The sequence below is a fragment of the Acinonyx jubatus genome, chromosome A1, assembly GCF_027475565.1.
Source record: "Acinonyx jubatus isolate Ajub_Pintada_27869175 chromosome A1, VMU_Ajub_asm_v1.0, whole genome shotgun sequence".
Taxonomy (NCBI): domain Eukaryota; kingdom Metazoa; phylum Chordata; class Mammalia; order Carnivora; family Felidae; genus Acinonyx; species Acinonyx jubatus.
In genome coordinates this window covers 117,245,644-117,265,875 of record NC_069380.1, presented here as the reverse complement: position 1 = coordinate 117,265,875, position 20,232 = coordinate 117,245,644, and the positions used below count along the sequence as shown (strand labels likewise).

The following is a 20,232-nucleotide window of genomic DNA, read 5'->3' as shown; positions in this document are numbered from 1 at the left end:
TTACTGGAGTTGCCAAGGGAAAGGCAAAGCAGGAAAGGGGGCAACAGCTTACTGACGAGTAGGAATAACTTCAGGGGGGTCTAAGCTAGAGGAGTATCCTTCCTTGCCTGGTACCTGGAACTCAGATGATTAAAGCAGAGAAATATTGCCTCCTGGGGATTAAGGGAAGAGGCATGGCTGTGGGCTGGTTCATTTTCATGTCAATGGCATGCTCGAGGCTGCACCCTTTGCTATCTCTAAGAGTTGGCTAGCTCTGGAAGGGAAAGTCTATCCCCAGTCAGGAAGGTTTTTAAGGTGTCCCGACACCATAATATACAGAAAGTGTTAAATTTAAACAATACAACAGAACTATCCACTCACCTCCTGCTTACTAAAAGGAGATTTAGCAGCCTCTTTCCGAACTACAAACAAAACCCTTCCATGTCATCCTAAGGGAACCAGAGACAGAAGCTTAAGATAAATCCACTTCCCAAACCCACTCAGTATCTTCAATGTGACACATTTGCTCTCAGCTTTTAACTGGGACATGCAAAGCTTTTAAGGGGATAATAAAGGGGAAAGATGGTAGGAAGCGTTGGAAAGGTGGAAATGAGACAGAGGCACCACGCTGAGTTTTAATTGCCTAAAGAGCAACTCGCCAAAACTTCTGTGAAGACTTCTGAAGCAGAAAACAGGAAAGCATGAAGCTTCGGAAATCATCTCTGAGCTGATTTTCACTCTAAGGGACAGCCACTGTGGGAGGCACACCCTTTTCCAAATAACCATGCGAAGAGATGCAGTCTCTAGAAACAACAGTTGGCAAGGCAAAAACTAACTCTGCTTCTAAACACACACATCTTCTCCGCCTCTGTCACAGAGGCCAACAATAGGAATTCCCTTAGATTCCACGCTAAGAACAGAGAGCACACACGTGCTTAAAGCATCCTGAGTTAGGATTTGTTTAAAACCAAGAATCACCAGTTTTGGTGTGAGGTAGACATTTTGCAATTCCCCTTTGCTACCCTAGTTCAACCTACATCCCCATGCAACCCTCCCCACCCACATCCCCAAACACAGGGATACTGGGGTATCCAGTACTGGGGATACTCTCTTTTCTTCATAACATGAAGCATGAACATAACATGAAACAAACATAATTTGTTTACTTCTCAGCATTTAGAGTCTAACCTTACAAAATAATCAAGTCTGGTGAACACGTGGGACAAACTAATTAACAAATAACAATTTGCTGAGCATTTATTATTTGCCAGCCTGCCAAGCATTTTCCGAGCATTATCTCCACAAATCCTTACAATTCTAGGAACTAGGTACTATTACCATCTTCATTTTCCAGGTAAGGAAATCACGGCCCTGAGAGATTAAGTAGTTAGCTAAAAGTCACATGGCTATGAAGCAGCCAAGTCCAAATTTAGACCCCAGTTGCCTAACGTGAGAGCCCAAGCCCATGTGTAATGACTAAGTGCTGAAGAGATGAGGTGAGTTTCCATGACCTTGTGATTAAAGCTAAAAGGACATGTTCCCTCCATGGGAGCTCTAACAACCTCCAAGCAGTCACAGCACAGGGAGACATCATGCACAAGAAGGCATTCCCAACTGCCAACACCCCACAAGGTACTCAGTCTCTGCATCTTATAGGATCAGGAAAGAGTGGCCAGAGATAAACGTTCAAGAAAGGGCAGAAGTACTGGCCTGACAAGATGGTGTATGTTTTTGTGTGTGTGTGTGGGGGGGGGGGGGGGGGGCGTGGATGGGTGGGTGGGTTTAAATAAAGGGGAGAAAGTAAATGGCATTAGAGGAGACTCATGCTGAGATTCAAGGATCTTCAATGCTGGCACTGCTGATCTTGAACAGATAGCACAAAAAAGCTTAGCACGTGGCTTTCACTCAAAGAATTAACCTGTTGCCAAGTAAAGTGGTTCAACGAACTGGAATGTTGTCAAACTAGCTTAACACCATGAAATGGTACAACTTAATGAGACTCCATATATATTGAGGAATACAATGCACAGCTCCCTCTGCAAAAAGTGATTTCGCAAGGGGTTTGCCATCTTTCCCAGGCACATACACACAGTGGTTGGTGAAATGCTACAGCTGAAAGCTGTCTGTTGTTTTTTTTGTTTGTTTGTTTTTTTAGCTGAGTACAACTTGTTCCACCCTTCACCTCACCCAATTCCTTTTGAACCATTTTTTAAATTAAAAAAAGTAAATATGTTTTAAAGTAAAATCTTAAATCGCTCATATAGCCATGCTAAACAGTTTTCTTTAAACACCTACTCAACCTCTTAAGAAATAACACCCATTCCTTCTCAGGAAAGCCCTAATGTTAAAGCAAACCAAACCGGAGGCTCAGCACTGTACCTACAAGTGGGAAAGCTATACTGATCCTTGCAGACCAGCAAGTGGCCTGAGGTCTGCTCCAAATTGCAGCAGGGTGGAGCAGCAATTTGCAGCAGGGCGGAGAAGAAGGGGGAGGGTGGGATTGGAGGACAGAAAAGCTCTGACTGAATGGGAAAAGTAAAAAATCCAAATTCAATAGTTTTTGTTCCTGAGCAAAATGTGACAGCTACTCACCTGTCTACTGCTTCTACGTCAAAGCAAAACCTCTTCTCGATAGAGTCTGTTTTCCGCCGTGTGCAGGATTTCAGGATGACAGATTCATCTTCTCCCTGTTGGGAGCACACAGACTATCACGATGAGGCCTGGACATGGGCTATGCTCTGTGCCTCTGCAGGGTACCACAAATACATCACACCAATGAGAGCAATCACTCCATCTTCTCAAGCCTGAGTGTTCACGACCATAGGAAGGTGGAATATTGATCCAAAACTCTCCCTCAGCTAACAGCCTCATGCATCTAAAACCTGTAAACCATGTTATACTTAACATGAAATATCTCTAGTTTTAGTTCACTTCTAGCACATCATGATGGTACAGCATCAACCCCTGCTGGATAAACTCTTGCTGATAATATTTGAGGCTGAGTTAATTTACAGGTTTGAAAAGGGTTACACAAGATGGCCTGCAGGCCTCCTCCTGACTCTGAGTTTCTATGGTCTTGAGTCAGTCATCATTTTTTCAGGAAAGCCTTCCTGGACCAGGTCAAATATCCCCAAGACATGTTCACATACACCATGTACTTTGTCTCCCTCACAACACTGATCATAGCTGGAATTGTCTGTTGATGTGGGCAATGACCCCAATCATGTCTCCCTCCTCATTAGACTCTAAGCACCCTGACAGCAGGGACTATCAGTTTTTACTGATTCCTGTGTACCCAGAGAACAAACCGGCCCAAGGACAGAGTAAGTGCTCAATAAATGGGTTTTAACAGCTTTATAGAGGTATAACTAATGTATAACCAACTGTACGTGTCCATTTATGAGTTTTAATATCTGTATACATCCATAAAATCAACACCACAATCAAGCTAATGAACATTTCCATCACCCCCAAAAGTTTCCTTGTGTTTTTGAATTCTATCCCTCTACCTAGTCTATCTACCCTCAGGCAAAAACTGAATCTGCTTTCCATCATACAAATTAGTTTGCATGCCCTATATAATTTTATATAAAGTGAATCACACAGTATGTGCCCTTTTATTTTTGACTTCTTTGACTTGGCACAATTCTTCTGCGATTCACGTTATGCTGTTGTACGAATCAAGAGTTTGTTTCTTTTTACCGCTGGGTATTATCTCACTGTACAAATGGAATCTAACAGTTTCATCGCATAGTGCTCTCTTATTGCCTAAAAACAGAGGGGTTTCTATCCCTGATTTCTTTTCTTTTTTCCACATAAGAATTTCAGGTTCCTTGGGGCACCCGGTTGGTTCCGTCAGTTAAGCATCTGGTTCTTAGGTATCAACTCAGGTCTTGATCTCACAGTCGTGGGATCAAGCCCTGCTTCAGGCATTGCACTGAGAGCACAGAGCCTGCTTGGGATTCTCTCTCTCCCTCTCCCCCTCCCCTGGCCTGTGCCTGCTCTCTCTCTCTCTGAAAGTAAATAAAATTTAAAAAAAAAAAAAAAAAAAGAATTTAGTATTCCTGTTCCTCTTGCCCTTGCCAATCTTTTTCTCTCAACAAGAGGAAAAATTAGCAAACTTGTCTAGTCCGTTGAAATAGAAAATGTGACTGCATATGGTAAAACTTAACCACCCTCTAGTATCACAATACCACATAAAACACAGAAGACCTAGCAAGAGACAGTTTATGGAAAGTCACAAGCCTTCCATCTACTATCTACTTTGGGAATAGAGAACAGCGGATGTAAAGGCCTGTGGTCAGGGTCCATGGGCCTGGGAGGAATTTAAAGCTACAGTATGGCTGAATCCCAGAGCGAGAGGCAAAGCGGCATGAGAAAGAGTATAAAGGAATCAAAAGCCACATTATGCAGATTGTGGTCCTTATCCTGAGAGCACAGGAAAAATAATGAGGGGGTTCAAGCAAGGGAATGGACAAGGTCAGCTCTGGGCCGCCCCAAACCTCACACGGAGAGTGGCCTCATCTCAGAGGCTAGGATACAGGAGACTTCTGTTTCACCACACAGAGGGTCTGGTCTCCAAGATGATGGAACATCTAGTGGCCTAAAACTAAGAAAAAAGCAGGGACTTTTAAAGAAAAATAATGCAAATAAAATGGACAGCAAAGTGAAGAAAGGGGAATAAAAAAGCCCGTTAGGAAAAAAACGAAAACAAAAACAAACACCACATTATCCATTTTAAGTCTGCCTCCACCTCCTAAGAGAGCTTTGTACAAACACATATATGGAAGATGCCACATGATTCTCCTGTACAAATGGAGATGCGATCACCTCTAGACAGCCAGTCTTCATATTCCCCCTACCCTAAAGCTGAGGAAATAGAGTGACATCATGGAAAGCTACTGTTTTATATATTTTTTCTATGATTATGATTATTACTAATATTAGCAGCAGCCACTCTGACTCAAGAGATGCAGACTCCAGAATCAGGGTCTGAGTATTGGCTCTGTACCTCAGGACTTGTATGGCTTTATAAATCATTTTCTCTTCTGGACCGCCATTTCCTCCTTTATGAAGGAGAAAACTGGATCAAACAGGATAATACAGGACAATACAAGGACTCAGAAAAATGTAAAATAAACTTAAGGAATGATTAGGAAAAATAATTACTGTAATATCAACCCCCTAATACAGAACTCATCACGTGTCAAGATCTGTTCCAAGAGTGTATGTACCAATTCACATAAACTTCTTAACAACCCAGTGAGGTGTTTACTATTACCTCACTAAAGACTTAGGAGTCCAGGGGTGCCTGGGTGGCTCAGTCGGTAAGCGTCCGACTTCAGCTCAGGTCATGATCTCGCGGTCTGTGGGTTCGAGCCCCGCGTCGGGCTCTGTGCTGACCGTTCAGAACCTGGAGACTGTTTCAGATTCTATGTCTCTCTCTTCCTCTGACCCTCCCCTATTCATGCTCTCTCTCTCTCTCTCTCTCTGTCTCAAAAATAAATAAATGTTAAAAAAAAAATTAAAAAAAAAAAAAAAAAGACTTAGGAGTCCCAAACATCTACCATTACTGGCCTCTAGATTCACTTTCAAGTGGGATAAGACCAAACACGAGGGAGTTAGTTCTTCTTTTAAGCTTTAGAAAAGCACAAGGTAAAAGGCCTCAAAATAAAGACTGAGAGAGAATAACTGAGTGAAGCTCATTTCTAGAAAGACAGAATTAGAAAAGGAACATGGCTCAACCCAAGAAAGTGAGTCTAACTCTATTTCCATTGCATGAAAACTAGGGCACAACTAATGACTGGTGCCTACTATCACTTCCGATTCTATCATTTCTTTATGTTTCTCTATTTGAACGATGTTGTTTTCCTGAGAGTACTCTACCCCTGACTGGAAACATTAATAGGGCTTGGGGGTTTTTTTGCTATAATACATGGAAGAAAAAGAGATGCTGATAAATTCCTGTATTGGAGCCCAAGTAAAAGAAAGCCAGGAAGAAAAATTCAAAGTGGTAGACAGCAAGGAGGCAGCCTGGCAGAGTGACTAACACTCTTGACAAATGCATCTAATGTTACTGAGCCTGGCAGTCCAATTTCAAAGATGGTGGGTGCTCTTGGTCTCTGTAAAGCACCCCCCGCCCCACCCCCCCCCCACACACACGCAACACATGGTACCATAATGAACCACACAGAGGACCAGAGATGGCATGCTTATTACCGAAGACTCATTTATCAATATATTGGAAACAGCTTAAAAATTACTTAAACTACAGAAACAGAGAAGTTATGCTAAATGGAGTCTGAAGATTCGAACAGATGAAAAATATAAATACTTCTCTTAAAAATATTTAGCTATCTCCCAAAGGAGTTATGTCCAGAAGGAGATATGGGGAGGAGGCAAAATTCGAAGTGATAATTGATAAGAATTTCTCAAAGTTACTGAAACACACCAATCCCCAAATACAGAAAGGCCCCAAATTCCCAAGTACAACAGAATGGGGGAAAAAGGCACACATAAGACCATCATAATGAAATGTCCAATACCAAAAGGAAAAAACAGAAGACATTAAGAGCAGCCAGAGAAAAAAATGGATCACCGGAAGAGGAAATGCATTCAGGCTGCAGTGAGCAAGCTGGGAGGAAAGGACAAAGGCCGGAGCACAGCAGACAGCTCCACAGCAGTGACTGTAGGGCATGTGAGGACCAGAGCCAGCTCCAAGAGTATCTCTCTGCCACAGGAGCCTCACGTCACAGGGTGTGACTCTGCATCCTCTCCCAGTTAAAGTGAGTGGGCTTGGGGGGGCTTCTGTGACTGCTTCAACCAACAGAGCAAAAGGAAGGCTATATGACTCCTGAGGCTACATGAGGTCTCAGCTTTCGTGCTGGAATATTCCCTCTTGACACCCTGAGCTGCCCTGAGGCCACCAAGCTGTGAGGAAACCCAAACTATCTCCCATGGAGAGACCAGATGGACAGGCCCTGAGACTATCCAGAGCAGGAGGGAAACAGAGAAGGGGAGGAAGAAGGAGATCAGAAGAAAGGAAGAGAGCCATGGCTGACCAGCCTTCAGCAGCTTCAAACCCTCACTGTTCCAGCCCCAACCATCTGATTAAAACCACCTGAGAAACCCTGAGCCCAATTCCTGACCCACAGAATCTGTGAGAAATACTAAAATGACTCGTGTAGTTTTAAGAGTTGCTAAATTTTTTGGTCATCTGCTCCACAGCAACAGATAATCGCAACACTCACACCCACCAACTGGCAGCTCTCTTTGTATCAGGTAAGAGCGATATTCATCAGCTTCACAGGACAAACCCATCCAAGAATTTCTAGCCTCCAAACACATTTGACATACTTAATACTGAATGCATATGAAATACAAGAATCTTTCTTAGTTTCTGTTCCTAATAGAACTTAAAGCTAAAAATAATCGTCTTGCTTTAATTCCCGTCTAGGGTACCATTCCTCCTGGAACTATTATGTAAAAAATTAAGAAAATTACCGCAAAGCAATGGTAAGAAAAAGGAACAAAGTTTGAGCTATCACAATCTCCAATTTCAAGATATACTACAAAGCTGCAGTAATCAAAACAGTATGGTACAGGCACAAAAAGAGACATTATGGATCAATGGAACAAGATTTACAGAGGTCAGAAATAAACCCACACCTATATGATCAAGTAATCTACAACAAAGGAGGCAAGAATATACAATGGGGAAAACACAGTCTCTTCAACAAATGGTGCTGGGAGAACTGGACGGCTACATGCAAAAGAAACGGGACCACTTTCTTACACCATACATAAAAATAAACTTAAAATGAATTAAAGACCTAAATGTGAGACAGGAAACCATGAAATTTCTAGAAGAAAACATAGGCAGTAATTTCTTTGTCATTTGCCACAGAAACATTTTTCTATGTCTCCTCAAGCAGGAGTAATAGAAGGAAAATTAAACTATTGGGACTATAACACAATAAAAAGCCTTTGCACAGCAAAGAAAACCACCAACAAAATGATAAGGCAACCTACTGAATGGGGGAAAGTATCTGCAAATCATGTAACTGATGGGGGCTAATATCCAAAATATTTGAAGAACTTCTGTAACTCAACACAAAATAAACAATCTTACTGAAAAATGGGCAGAAGACCAAAACAGATACTCTTTCCAAACAAGACACACAAATGGGTAGCAGACACATGTAAAGATGCTCAACATCGCTAATCATCAGGGAAATACAAATCAAAACCACAATTACATATCACCTCACACCTCTCAGAATGACTAAGGTAAAAAAAAGACAAGAAATTACAATGGTTGGTGAGAATGTGGAGAAAAAGGAACCCCTGTGCACTGCTGGTGGGAATGCAAATTACTATAGGCACTGTGGAAAACAGTATGGACATTTCCTCACAAAACTAAAAGTAGAGTTACCATATGATCTAGCAATTCCACTACTGGGTATTTACCCAAAGAAAACAAATACCGATACAAAATACAAAAAGATATATACACGTACTTTCTGCAGTATTATTTACAATAACCAAAATATGGAAGCAACCAATTGATAGACACATGGCTACAGAAGATGTGAGAGATAGATAGGTAGGTAGGTAGACAGACAGACAGACAGACAGACAGACAGGAATATTACTCAGCCATGAAAAAGAATGGGATCTTCCCACTGGCCACAACATGGATAGATCTAGAGGCTATAATGCTAAGTGAAGTAAGTCAGAGTAAGACAAATACCATAGGATTTCATTCCCATGTGCCATTTAAGAGACAAATGAACCAACAAAGAAAATTAAAAAAAAAGATGGACAAAAAAGCAGACTCTTAAATATGAAGAACTGGTGGTTACTAGAGGGGAGGGTAGTGGGGACATGGGTGGAACAAGGGGGGTTAAGAGTACAGTTATTGTGATGAGCACTGAGTAATATATAGAACTGTTAAATCATTACATTACGTACCCAAAACTAATTTAACACTATATATTATACTTCAATTAGAAATTTTTTTAAAAAAGACAATTACAGTGCAGTATCGAAGATGTTACTTAACACTAGCATTATAATCAACCTATGTTAGCCAAGCAAATCAAGCATGAAATTAAAAAAATGAACTTACCCCCTTTCCTCCTGACTTTTGGTCAAATGGTACCATGGTGATTTGTTTGGAATCCCGTTGATAGGTACAGTAGTGCTTCACCCAAGAAGTTCCAAAGTGCCCTGCAAGGTAACATTTCCCATGAAGTGTCTCCATGTGTCCAGTGCATACTGGAAACACACACAACCCATAACCCACAATGCTCATCTCCCCTTCAACTGTTTCTAGGGGCAATATACTGGAAGAGGAAGAAATCTGATCCTACAGGCTGGAACTGGAAATGACCCAGGGCTTTCCCCAGGGGCCAAGGAAGACCGTTTCCCACTAAATGCTGCATCCAATGAGTCTTAAAATATAAGGGAAGGAGAGGTTCCCTGGGGAAATTAATTCACTTTCCCATCATTAATCTCCACTTGACATTTCCTTTCTCTTGACAGGATTAAGATGACTGAGGAAAGAACAGAAGAGCTCCTCAGAGTGCCTGTCACTGTCCCCATCTGCTATGACGACTTCATGCTTCCCACAGCTGCTCTGCGGGTCTCTGCAAAGACATACATGGATTCTGACCTACTGCCAAACCCCTCATTTGTACTTTAGCAGAACTCAAGCAGACAGGCCAACTCTGACACAGAGATGTAAATGGGAGGGACTATAAATACCCCAAAGTAATGTGAGAGGTCTGTCCCTCAATACTGTCCCTCAGGAAAGGCAGACATGCCTCACAGTCAAATCCTGACAGTCCTCAATTTTCCCTGGTGGTCAGCCAATTACATTATTTTCAATTAAAAATATTATTAGAGGAAGAAGGCATAATTAGCATTATTAGCCTCCAAGGTCCTCAGTCAACACTAGCCTGACAGGCTCCTGGAGATCACAGAGCAGAAATGGGTTGTTTTTCATTTAAAAGAATAACATGAGATTTAACAAAGATTTAGTAATTATTTTTTAGAGTATCAGCGCCCATTTCAAGTGTGAAATGTCAAATAGTAAACTAAAAAATAAAAAGCAATATAGTAAGTGCCTACATTGAAGCATCAAAGACAAAAATACCAACCATTGTCATTTATTTTTGTGGCTTAGAGAAAAAATTCCAGTGATAGCACAACACAAAGATTCCAAAAGCGCTCTATCTTAGAAACATTTTGAGCATCCAAGCAAGTAAGGCCAGTAATGGATTTAGCCTACTGAATAGACGAGAAATCCTTAAGTCCATTCTGACAATAGAAAGATGGCTAGGGGCACCTGGGTGGCTCAGGAGGTTGAGCATCCAACTCTTGATTTCAGCTCAGGTCATGATTTCACATTCATAGGATTAAGCTCCATGTCAGGCTCCACACTGACACTGTGAAGTCTGCTTAGGATTCTCTCTCTCTTTCTCTCTGCCCCTCCCACACTCACGTGCTCTAAGTAAATAAACATACATTTAAAAAAAATTTTTTTAAAGGGGCACCTGGGTGGCTCAGTCAGTTAAGTGTCTGACTTCGGCTCAGGTCATGATCTCGCAGCTCCTGAGTTCAAGCCCGCGTCAGGCTCTGTGCTGACAGTTCAGAGCCTGGAGGCTGTTTCAAATTCTGTGCCTCCTTCTCTCTCTGCCCCTCCCCCACTCATGCTCAGTCTCTGTCTCTCTCAAAAATAAACAAACATTAAAAAAAACAACTTAACATTTTTTTAAAAAAGATGGACAGATGGATGGGAAAGGAAAGGAGAGAATGAGACAGGGAGGGAGTCACTTGCTTATAGTACACTAAATGGCAACTAATAAATGTGGAGAGAGTGCCAGAGCTGAGAAATCACCACTTTGCAACCAACATAGTAACAATCATGTAGGCAAGAATTGCCGACAGATGCTAAGTCTACAGAGGGCAAAGTTTGATGAGGAGAAGGGTCTCCCCATAGACTGTTAATTAGCTACGAGGGAAAAATAGTGACTGTATAGTGGATAAACCAAATAATACCTTGACTGAGTGACCAAAAACAACATCACCACTGAGGGGCAGATGGCCATCCTGTGCCCCTGGATGTGGGACCCAGAGAAGAACACCATTTGACAAGGGACACCTAACCTGAATCTAATTATCAGGAAACAGACAAACCCACAGTGAAGAAAATTCTAGAAAAGAACTGGCCTATATTCTTCAAAAATGTCAATGTCATGAAAGACAAAGAAAAGCTGAGGCACTTGTTACAGAATAAAGGAGTCTAAAATGGTCACAAGTAAGTGCAGTACAAAATCGTATCTACACAGAAGGACAAGAAAATGCTTTAAAAGGGCTAATGTCAGGGACAACTGACAAAATTGGAATATGAACTATCATTTGCATTAAATATCTTATCACTGTTAACTGCTGGACATGGTAACTATACTGTGGCTACATAAAATGAAATCCTTATTTTTAAAAAGTGTACTCTAAAGTAAAGGAGCATGAGCTATGCAACCTGTTCTCAAAAGGTTCAGAAAAAACGGAAATGTGTGTCTCTGACTGTGACACGTGTACACATACCCACAAAGAAAAAGAAAGAGAGAACTGTGGGAAAAAGGTAAAAATTCATGCATATGGATAAAGGGCATATGGGGTTTCTTTATACTCTTCTTGTAATTTTTCTCTAAGTTTCAAATTTCTAAGTGGTAAGTTACCAAAACTTGCAAATGCAAACAGCTGTATCCCATTGGGTATGCTCTGGACTAATGTGTTAGAGAATTAAAATCTAGCTCTAATGAAGACATTCATGTTTCAAAAAGCATGTGAGGTGTTTGAATAAAATTGGGTAACAAATGTGAGAGTGCCAAATTCATATATATAGGGTAACAGTATTAATAAATTAAGTATTACAAGTGGACACATATTCAAGATGACCTTAAACTTTTTGCGATCGATCTCCTCATTGGGCAAAAAAGCTATCACCTTACATTGAGGCCCACACAAAACCCCACTACAGTACCCTCCATCTGTTAAAACCTCAACAAGCTCATCCCTGTAATAAAACCCTCATGACGGCCAACGCCTCCAACCTCAAACCCCACGACTGCCCCCACTATGGCCAGGCAACAATTTGAAGCCCAAGGAAATTTTTGAGGAATCACTGACTAAAATAATCAATGAAATCAAGTGTTCTGTTCCATCAGGAAGCTTCTAGGAGTAAAGACAGTTGCTTCGCACTCAGACAAGAGAAGGGCAGTAAAGAACACAAAACCAGCAAATCTCTGAAAGGAGTAACATGCTCAACTGAAAAAGTAGGGCAGACTAGGTAACTATCCATTGAAGAAAAAAAAAAAATCACCTTCTCTCATCTCTACCACTTTGTAAGCTAAGTCTGAAAGTGCTACCCTCAAAGCATAGCCCTGTCAAAAAAGCCTCTCCCCAGGCCTAGTGCAGGAGTTTGTGAGGCATCACAGAAAAGTCTGGGTTAGCAGCACCTGGCATTTCTTTCCTTGACATCTCATCGGCAAGACAATGGATTTCTCTTCCTACCTCTTGGAGTAAGCTTGTGTTTCTACTTTTCATAAAATTTCAGTGCTGAGATGACAGCAGTTGAAGAGAGGAAGGAGAGGGCCTAAGTCATGACTATGTGGTCCTTGCTGAAACCAATCTTGAAGTAAACAAAATCACTCCATATTAAATCCACCCAAAGATAGAACAGCTGATAGAAAATAAGGTCTAGCATACAAGGCCGTTCCAAAGCCTCTATGCCAAACGTGTGATGATAAACCCATGCTAAGTGTGCAGAGACCTCAAGCTTGACACTACGGAGGAAAAAAAAAAACCATCACAGGGCCTCACTGAATTCCAGGTCCCCAAGGGAATTCCCAGTAATAAAGAACAAAGAACACAGCATTTGGAGGTGGACAAGACCTTATGAACATCTCTGCCTTAAAAAGCCCAACTATAAGCTACCTTCATTCACCCAAATCTATAATTACAGAACCACTGCTCTAGGCCAGGCACTACTAGGTACACCCTCCACATCCTGGCTAAAAGGCGTGAGTGTAACCCAAGCTATGGTTCATCACTGGCACTCACGTTTCTCCTGAACATACAGGTACCCTTCCATGGTGTAGGGACTGATGGTCTTGTGCTCAAGGGGATTCTCCTTCATCTTTTTCATCAGTGATTCCACTTCTGACCTGGTACCTTCGAAGCGGTTTCTTGTCTAGGATGAAAGGAATTTTATTCACATCAAAGAAATGAAACCTTATTCCCAACCGTAACAATTCAAAACATCAACCTAGTGAGCCCTCAGATCGAAAACCAGGTAACAGTCAGCCGCCTAGGAATTAGGCAAATACTTTCGAGAAATACCCATTGACCTTAAAGTCCTATACCAGAATGACTCTCAAATGCTCAAGACCATCAAAATCACCTGGAAAATATGGAGAAAATGCAAATGTCCAGGCCTCACCCCTAAAGATTAATTTAGTACCTCTGGACCCAGAAATGTGCATTTTAAATAAGCATCCCAGGGGTGCCTGGGTGGCTCAGCCGGTTAAGCGTCCGACTTTGGCTCAGGTCAAGATCTCACGGTTTGTGAGTTCGAGCCCCGCATCAGCATCTGTGCTGACAGCTCAGAGCCTTCAGATTCTGTGTCTCCCTCTCTCTGCTCCTCCTCCACTCACATTGTCTATTTCAAAAATAAATAAAAAGTTTAAAAATTTTAAAAAAAATAAGTAAGCATCCCAAGGGATTCTGATTCAAGTGGCTCACAGGAAATGGTCTTCACAGTCCCCTTCAAGACAGAAGAACTTACTTCTCCAGCTATAGGGAATATTACTTGCTAATGGTTCATAGATGGTCCCCTCCTGAAAAGGGAGCTGCTTCACTCAAGGTAATCTGCACCCCAGCACTAGTCAAGGCTAGGGGCAAAGGGGGAAGGGGTCCCAAGCCCGGCACCCTTTCTTTTTTTCCCCACACTCTGAAGGTCCATGCCAGCGCCAGGGTGCCCCAGGGCACTGACTGAGGCCTCACAGCTCAATTTCTCCTGGAGGGGTCTGCTGCCCTCTCTCTCCCAGGTGATTCTGCTAACCCTGCTCCCCTATAAACCTGCCGCAGGTAAACCTCCACTTCAGAGTCTACCTTCGGAGGACGAAGGTGGCCTAAGGGGAAGCCATGCTTTGTGAAACCTTGTCTGTGACTCTGCCACTTCCCGTTTTCCAAAACAACAAAGAGAACCATAGGGGAAAAGGCTCCAGGCTTCTAAACCCATGCAATACAACCCGCAAGGACACACTTGGGTTTCTTTGCTACACAGGATCATCTAGAGACAAAGACAACATACAGACTAACACAGCCAGTCATACAGCGAAGAAGGGGCTTGAGCCTGCTCACTGCTAACCAAAGGGCCCTTAGCAGGATTCGGAGCATCAAAAGGTCCTGCAGGTTAAAATCTGGGGAAGGAGACTGGGAGTCAACAGCTCTGACTTGGATTTCCTGTCAGCCTTACTGAAAGCTGAACAAGAGTACATCCTTTGAGCTGGAGGCCAGCATGTATGCCCCACCCCCATCCCCTGAACACACTCCAAGGTTCTTGTGGCCAGGCAGCTAGATGCACAGAAGGGAGGCTGGGCCTTCCACTGCCAAAGGAAATCCTGATCCTGGTGCTACAGATTTAAAACAAAAATAGCAGGACTTCCGAGAACATAAATAGTGCTTAGAAATAACAGAAAAAAGGATGATGCTCTAACCTGGGGCCACCAAGCACCCGAGAAATGCCTGCCCCCAGCTGCCCTTTGAACCCAGGCAAGACCCATGCTCCTCATGCATTCTAATCCACGTAAGTGATCTCTACGCAACCAGACCCATACTTTGTTCTTTCCTTCCCTGAACCAGGGAAAGGAAGCCTGCCCCTTGGCCACTCACGTTCTGTATGCTAATGGTCAACTGCGTCTTGAAGTCACCGAAGTCCTTGGCCAGTTCATAACCATGGTGATAGAAAGTGAAGAGTCCTTGCAAGAACGCCAGTAGCTGTAAGGAAGGAAGGAGGGCAGAGGTCACATCAGCACGCTAAAGAGAGATTATGTAGCTTTATCCGAATTCCCAACCTTGGTTTGAAAGCCTCGAATAAAGTAATAAAAATGCCTATCATTTAATGAGTGCTAGCTACTTGCATGCCCGACACTGTAACATCTTATGCCTGCCCTCACTAAATGCTCATAAAGACCTAGAAGTTGAGTACTATTGTTGTCTCCATTTTAATATTGAGAAAGCAAGTTCAGAAACATTAAATAACTCGCTCCAAAATCTTAAGTAACAATCAGGATTTGAAACCAGATTCACCTGGCACCAACATCCAAGCTCATACTCTGAGCCTCAGCACTTTCTAAGAAAATCACTTCTTCAGAAACTGAAGACCAGTCTCCAAGTGCAACTCAGTCTCCTTCAAATACATCTGTAGTATCAGGGTACCATGCAGGAAAGTACGGTTATACTGAGAGCCAACAAAGAGGGAAGACAAGGAAGCTGTATGTCCCAAACCTGCAGTGTAACAAAGTTAAAAAAAAAAAAAAAAAAAAAAAAAATCACCCAGAGCAGGCTTCAGCTCAAGTGTGCTTCTGTGCTTTCCTTTAAGCAGGTAAACACTATGGATGCCGTAATTAAAATATTCCCATGTTTCCACATTTTCAGTTATGATGGCTCCCCTAAATTCTCCTTTAAATCCCCCTAAGCTAAAACATAGTAAGTCCATTCACTATTTAGTCTTGTCTTAAATAAAGAATGAAAACATCTGTTCAGCATGATTCTCATAACACACCTTCATACACTTAAAACTACTAAGATCCCCACCCTGAGCCCTGCCAGTCTTTACTTTTTCAGCCTCAACAAATGTTCATGCCATGTTTCCTCCCAGAACCTACATGCAAACCTACTGTTGTTAGGTTTCCCTTGCCCCTTCCCAAACTCTACACATCCTGCCTCAGTACCAAACCTCAATCAGAAGAAAGGACTGTAATAAAAGTCTAAACAAGGTTTAAAAGAACCACAACTTTACTTTGTTACAAGCTCAGTCATACTGCATTTGGGGACCATCCCTGTGGTCTGAGTGGTCCACTCTGATATCACTGACCTGCCTCCAATACATGTTACCTAAAGATACAGCTGCTTTAAACAGATGTTGGCAAGGATGTGAGAATGCAAGGAAAGAGGAACCCTCTTGCACTGTTGGTGGGAATACAAAGTGGTGCAGCCATTCTGGAAAACGGTATTGAAGTTCCTCAAAAAATTACAAATAGAACTACCCTACAACCCAGCAATTGCACTACTAGGAATTTATCCAAAGGACACAAAAATGCTGATTCGGAGAAGCACATGCACCCCAATGTTTATAGCAACACAACATTATCAACAATAGCCAAATTATGGAAATGCCCACTGACCTATGAATGGATCAAGAAGATGTGGTGTGTATGTGTATATATATATATGTATATGTATATATGTATGTATATATGTATATATGTATGTATGTATATGTATGTGTGTGTGTATATATATATATATAGGAATACTACTCAACAATGAAAAAGAATGAAATCTTCCATTTGCAACAACATGAATGGAACTAGAGGGTATTATGCTAAATGAGATAGTCAGAGAAAGACACATATCATATGATTTCAATCATATGTGGAATTTAAGAAACAAAACAGATGAACATAGGGGAAGAAAATGAAAAATAAGATAAAAACAAAGAGGGAGACAAACCATAAGAGACTCTTAAACACAGAAGAAACTGAGGATTGCTGGAGGGGTGTTGGGTGGGGGGTGGGCTAAACAAGCAAAGGACATTAAGGAGGGGAACTTGTTGGGATGAGCACTGGGTAGTGTAGGTAAGTGATGAATCACTAAATTCTATTCCTGAAATCATTATTATACTATATGTTAACTTAGATTTAAATAAATATAAGAAAGATAAAGCTGCTTTGCTTTACATTGTTTAATTTTCCAGTCCCTAAACTAACATACCTTTAGTAATTAAACATAATCTCATTTTTTTTTCACCTACCTCTATTCCTCTACTCTTCTGAGAGGCAGTGCTAATAATGTTCGCAAAGAAAATTCAGCCCATGGTAAGCACTAAGGTATGTGCTACTCTCCCTTAGTTCAAAGGAAAGAACAATCTTTAGACTAAGCCACATGACCAGCCCACTTTATCAAAGAGCTCTGTACTGTGAAGTAAGGCAAAATCCAGCTTTTAATAATAAGAAATCCTGACTTCCCACCCCTATTATCCCCAGAGCAACTATCCCCTTAGATCCTCATGGGAGGTTGAGAAGCAGGCCCAGCTGGGTCCTCTGTTTCAAAAACTATGTAGTGACACCATATATAGATCACTAACATAAATCAATTAAAGGGTGGTACACCACACAGAATCACCAAAGACTAATAATGAATTCTTTTCTTCAAAGATGATAGAAGCTTTTGATCTCACTCTATATAAAATACATTTTGGGGAGGAAAGCTCATGATTTTCCTCCTGGAAGGCTCCAGTAATAAAGAAGGAGCTCTTAAGCCAAACCTAGTGTCAGTGTTCACAATGAAAACTGTTTTTTCTGATCTCTTCCTTCCCCCACTCCCCCACCCCACCTGTCACTGAATGCTCCGCCCATCAATTTTCCAAGGCACTGAACCATCTTCTCCTGGAGAGCAATGCAGAAGATAAGCAGCTAATTCTAAAGTCATTCCTCCTATTAACTCTGATTTATCTTCCACTTAAAGTCAACAGGGCCTCTCACGCCAAATGTAATTAAACACACTCCAGAAGCTCACGAACACACCACCTGGACGTGCACACAAGTGCTCCAAAGGCAGAAAGTTACTAGTATTTATTTTGGTTCTCACTTCCTTTGGTGTTATGCTTCATTGTCCATTCGTCGATGGGAAATGATTCCATAGATATTGTTAACTTTGGCCCACTTCCCTCCTCCCCTGGCAACATATCTCTTCCCCACCCCACCCCCACCTTCTGACATCCCCTCCCCACACAATGCATGAACCTTTGAATCTATCACCCAGTGGGAAATGAAAGACCACTTCCCAGTGGGCGGGCGAGACCCACAGAAAGACCCCAGAGATGGGATCATCTGTCTGCCTCAAAGGAATTCTTGTACTCAAACCCACAGGAGACAAGCTCCTTGGAGCCCCACCTTGGCTGGCAGAGAAGCAGCACATCCACACAGACTCTCCCCTGAACAGTCAGCAATGCAAAATCACAGCATGACAAAGGAAATACCAAAGAAAGACCTTCTCCACCTCCCTCTGCCTCCTTCCCCCGTCCTTGTTTTCCTCAGAAAGTAAGAAAAATCTATTTCTATTTCCTACCAGACAACATAAGCTATATGTATTTTTTAAGTAAGTAAAAATGTAACTGCTTCATTTAGTGACAGCTGCATCATTCCGGACGATCTGCTAAATTTAGATGGTTTCCATTCATACAACAAAGCTATTGTTATAGGCTGAATTGTGTTCCCCTACCCCAACAAAAAAACAAAATTATGTTAAAGTCCTAACCCCAGTAGCTCAGAATGTGATTTTATTTGGAACTAGTCCTTATGAAGGTAATCAAGTTAATGTTAGCCAGTAGGCCCTGATATAAAATGAACGGTGTCCTCATAGAAAGGGGATACAGTATTCGGACAGAGAAACACACAGAGAGAAGACACCTTTAGAGCACCTTTACAGCAAGGAATGCCGAATACTGCCAGCAAACTACCAGAAGCTAGAAGGAAGGAAAAATCATTTTCCTACAGGTTTCAGAGGGAGCATGGCTCTGCTGACACCTTGATCTTGGACTTCCAGCCTCTACAACTATGAGAACTCAGCACAGGCATGCTGACAGGATGCCTGTTCAGCAAGACAGATATACTCAGACTGATGTGTTACGAGATGCACTGTAGTGTCAGTGTCCAGATCCAACTGGGGAAGGGGGAAGCCCAAGAAAGGATCCAACAAATCAAAGGGAAAATGAAGACCTGCACTGGGGCAGAAGACCAAGGGCAGGAAGGTACAGCACCAAAAAGTATTTACAAGATACATCTCAGAAGATGCAGTGCCTGATGAATGCAGGGAATGAGCTCTCCTCAGCACTAGATTACTTTCCATTATGAAAACTCAGGGAATGTGGCTTCATCCTCAAGAAGGGAGTAGGTCATTATCTGCAACCCAAAATCTCCAGAACATTTAGTACTTCAATAAGAAAATACAGGCTTCTAGGGCACACACAAGAAAATATGGTTTAGATCCCAGAAGTCTGAATTTTCTTCTTTGGAATACTCAAATCTTGCTTCTTTTTCTGAAGGTCAATAACATCCTAGTACTTGAAGTTACTTTGTAAGAAACAAATGAACATAGTCAATATGCACAGAGGTCCCTTGAAAGGCTGGAAACCAACTACAACCCTGACTACAACCAACGCAAAATATGAATATCCACACCAGGTGCCCCAGCAATTTAGTTCAGTAAATTTCCTGCTGGTTTCCTTTCCACCTGTAAGCAATCAAATACTGTTTCGTACAGACTAACAACCAGACCATTCCAGTTCTGCCAGGTAGCAGATGTCACCTTAGGGAATAAATGTGCTTCCATTTCCCCATCTGAAAACAGATATAAAGCAGCAATTACCTACCCTCAGAGATAGTATAAGGGTTGGACGGCCGTATGGGGGTGAAGTGATTCTTAGTGTACGACACAGTTTGACCTAATCCTCAATTGTTATTTCATGGTCTTCTGTACAATCTCAGCCAGGGGTTCAAACTTAAATGTGTGACACAATCGCCATAGAGGGTTGGTGAAATAGGGATTACTGGGCCCCACCCCCAATTTCGGGGTCTCGGCTAGAGCCCGAGAGTCTGCATTTCGAAGACTTTGACAACCACTGATCTAATCGGTGGTGTTTTGATCAATCTCTCCCACTATCCATAGCTCCTGAAGCACTGACCAGCCCATAAACTGGTGGGTCGAGAAACGAGAACTTCTGTAAAAGGAGTGAACATGCGAATTTGACATCCAGCCTCTCAACCACTCATTTAATTTCACTTTGGGCAAGTTCCTATCACTTTCTCTTCATTCTAATAAGGGGCCAGAAATCGTTGTTTATTAGCTCTCCAGGTGCCTCAGTGCACGGCCTACGAAACATCTGCAAACCGCAAAGGTTTT

General features: G+C 42.1%; 1 protein-coding gene across 5 annotated transcripts in view; it reads right to left on the bottom strand.

The window, feature by feature from the left end:
- Positions 1-20,232, bottom strand: part of ARHGAP26 (Rho GTPase activating protein 26) — a 421,808-nt gene that overhangs the window by 275,678 nt on the left and 125,898 nt on the right. For all 5 annotated transcript variants that reach the window (XR_008298473.1, XM_015063297.3, XM_027042557.2 and 2 more), the window contains exons 7-10: positions 14,941-15,045; positions 13,108-13,237; positions 9,110-9,210; positions 2,572-2,666 (exon numbers count right to left, since the gene is read on the bottom strand). Coding sequence is in view for 4 of the 5 variants with exons in the window: in XM_015063297.3 (XP_014918783.2) it covers positions 2,572-2,666; positions 9,110-9,210; positions 13,108-13,237; positions 14,941-15,045 (431 nt within the window). In the remaining variant the exon portion in view is untranslated. The remainder of the gene's footprint in view (positions 1-2,571; positions 2,667-9,109; positions 9,211-13,107; positions 13,238-14,940; positions 15,046-20,232) is intronic.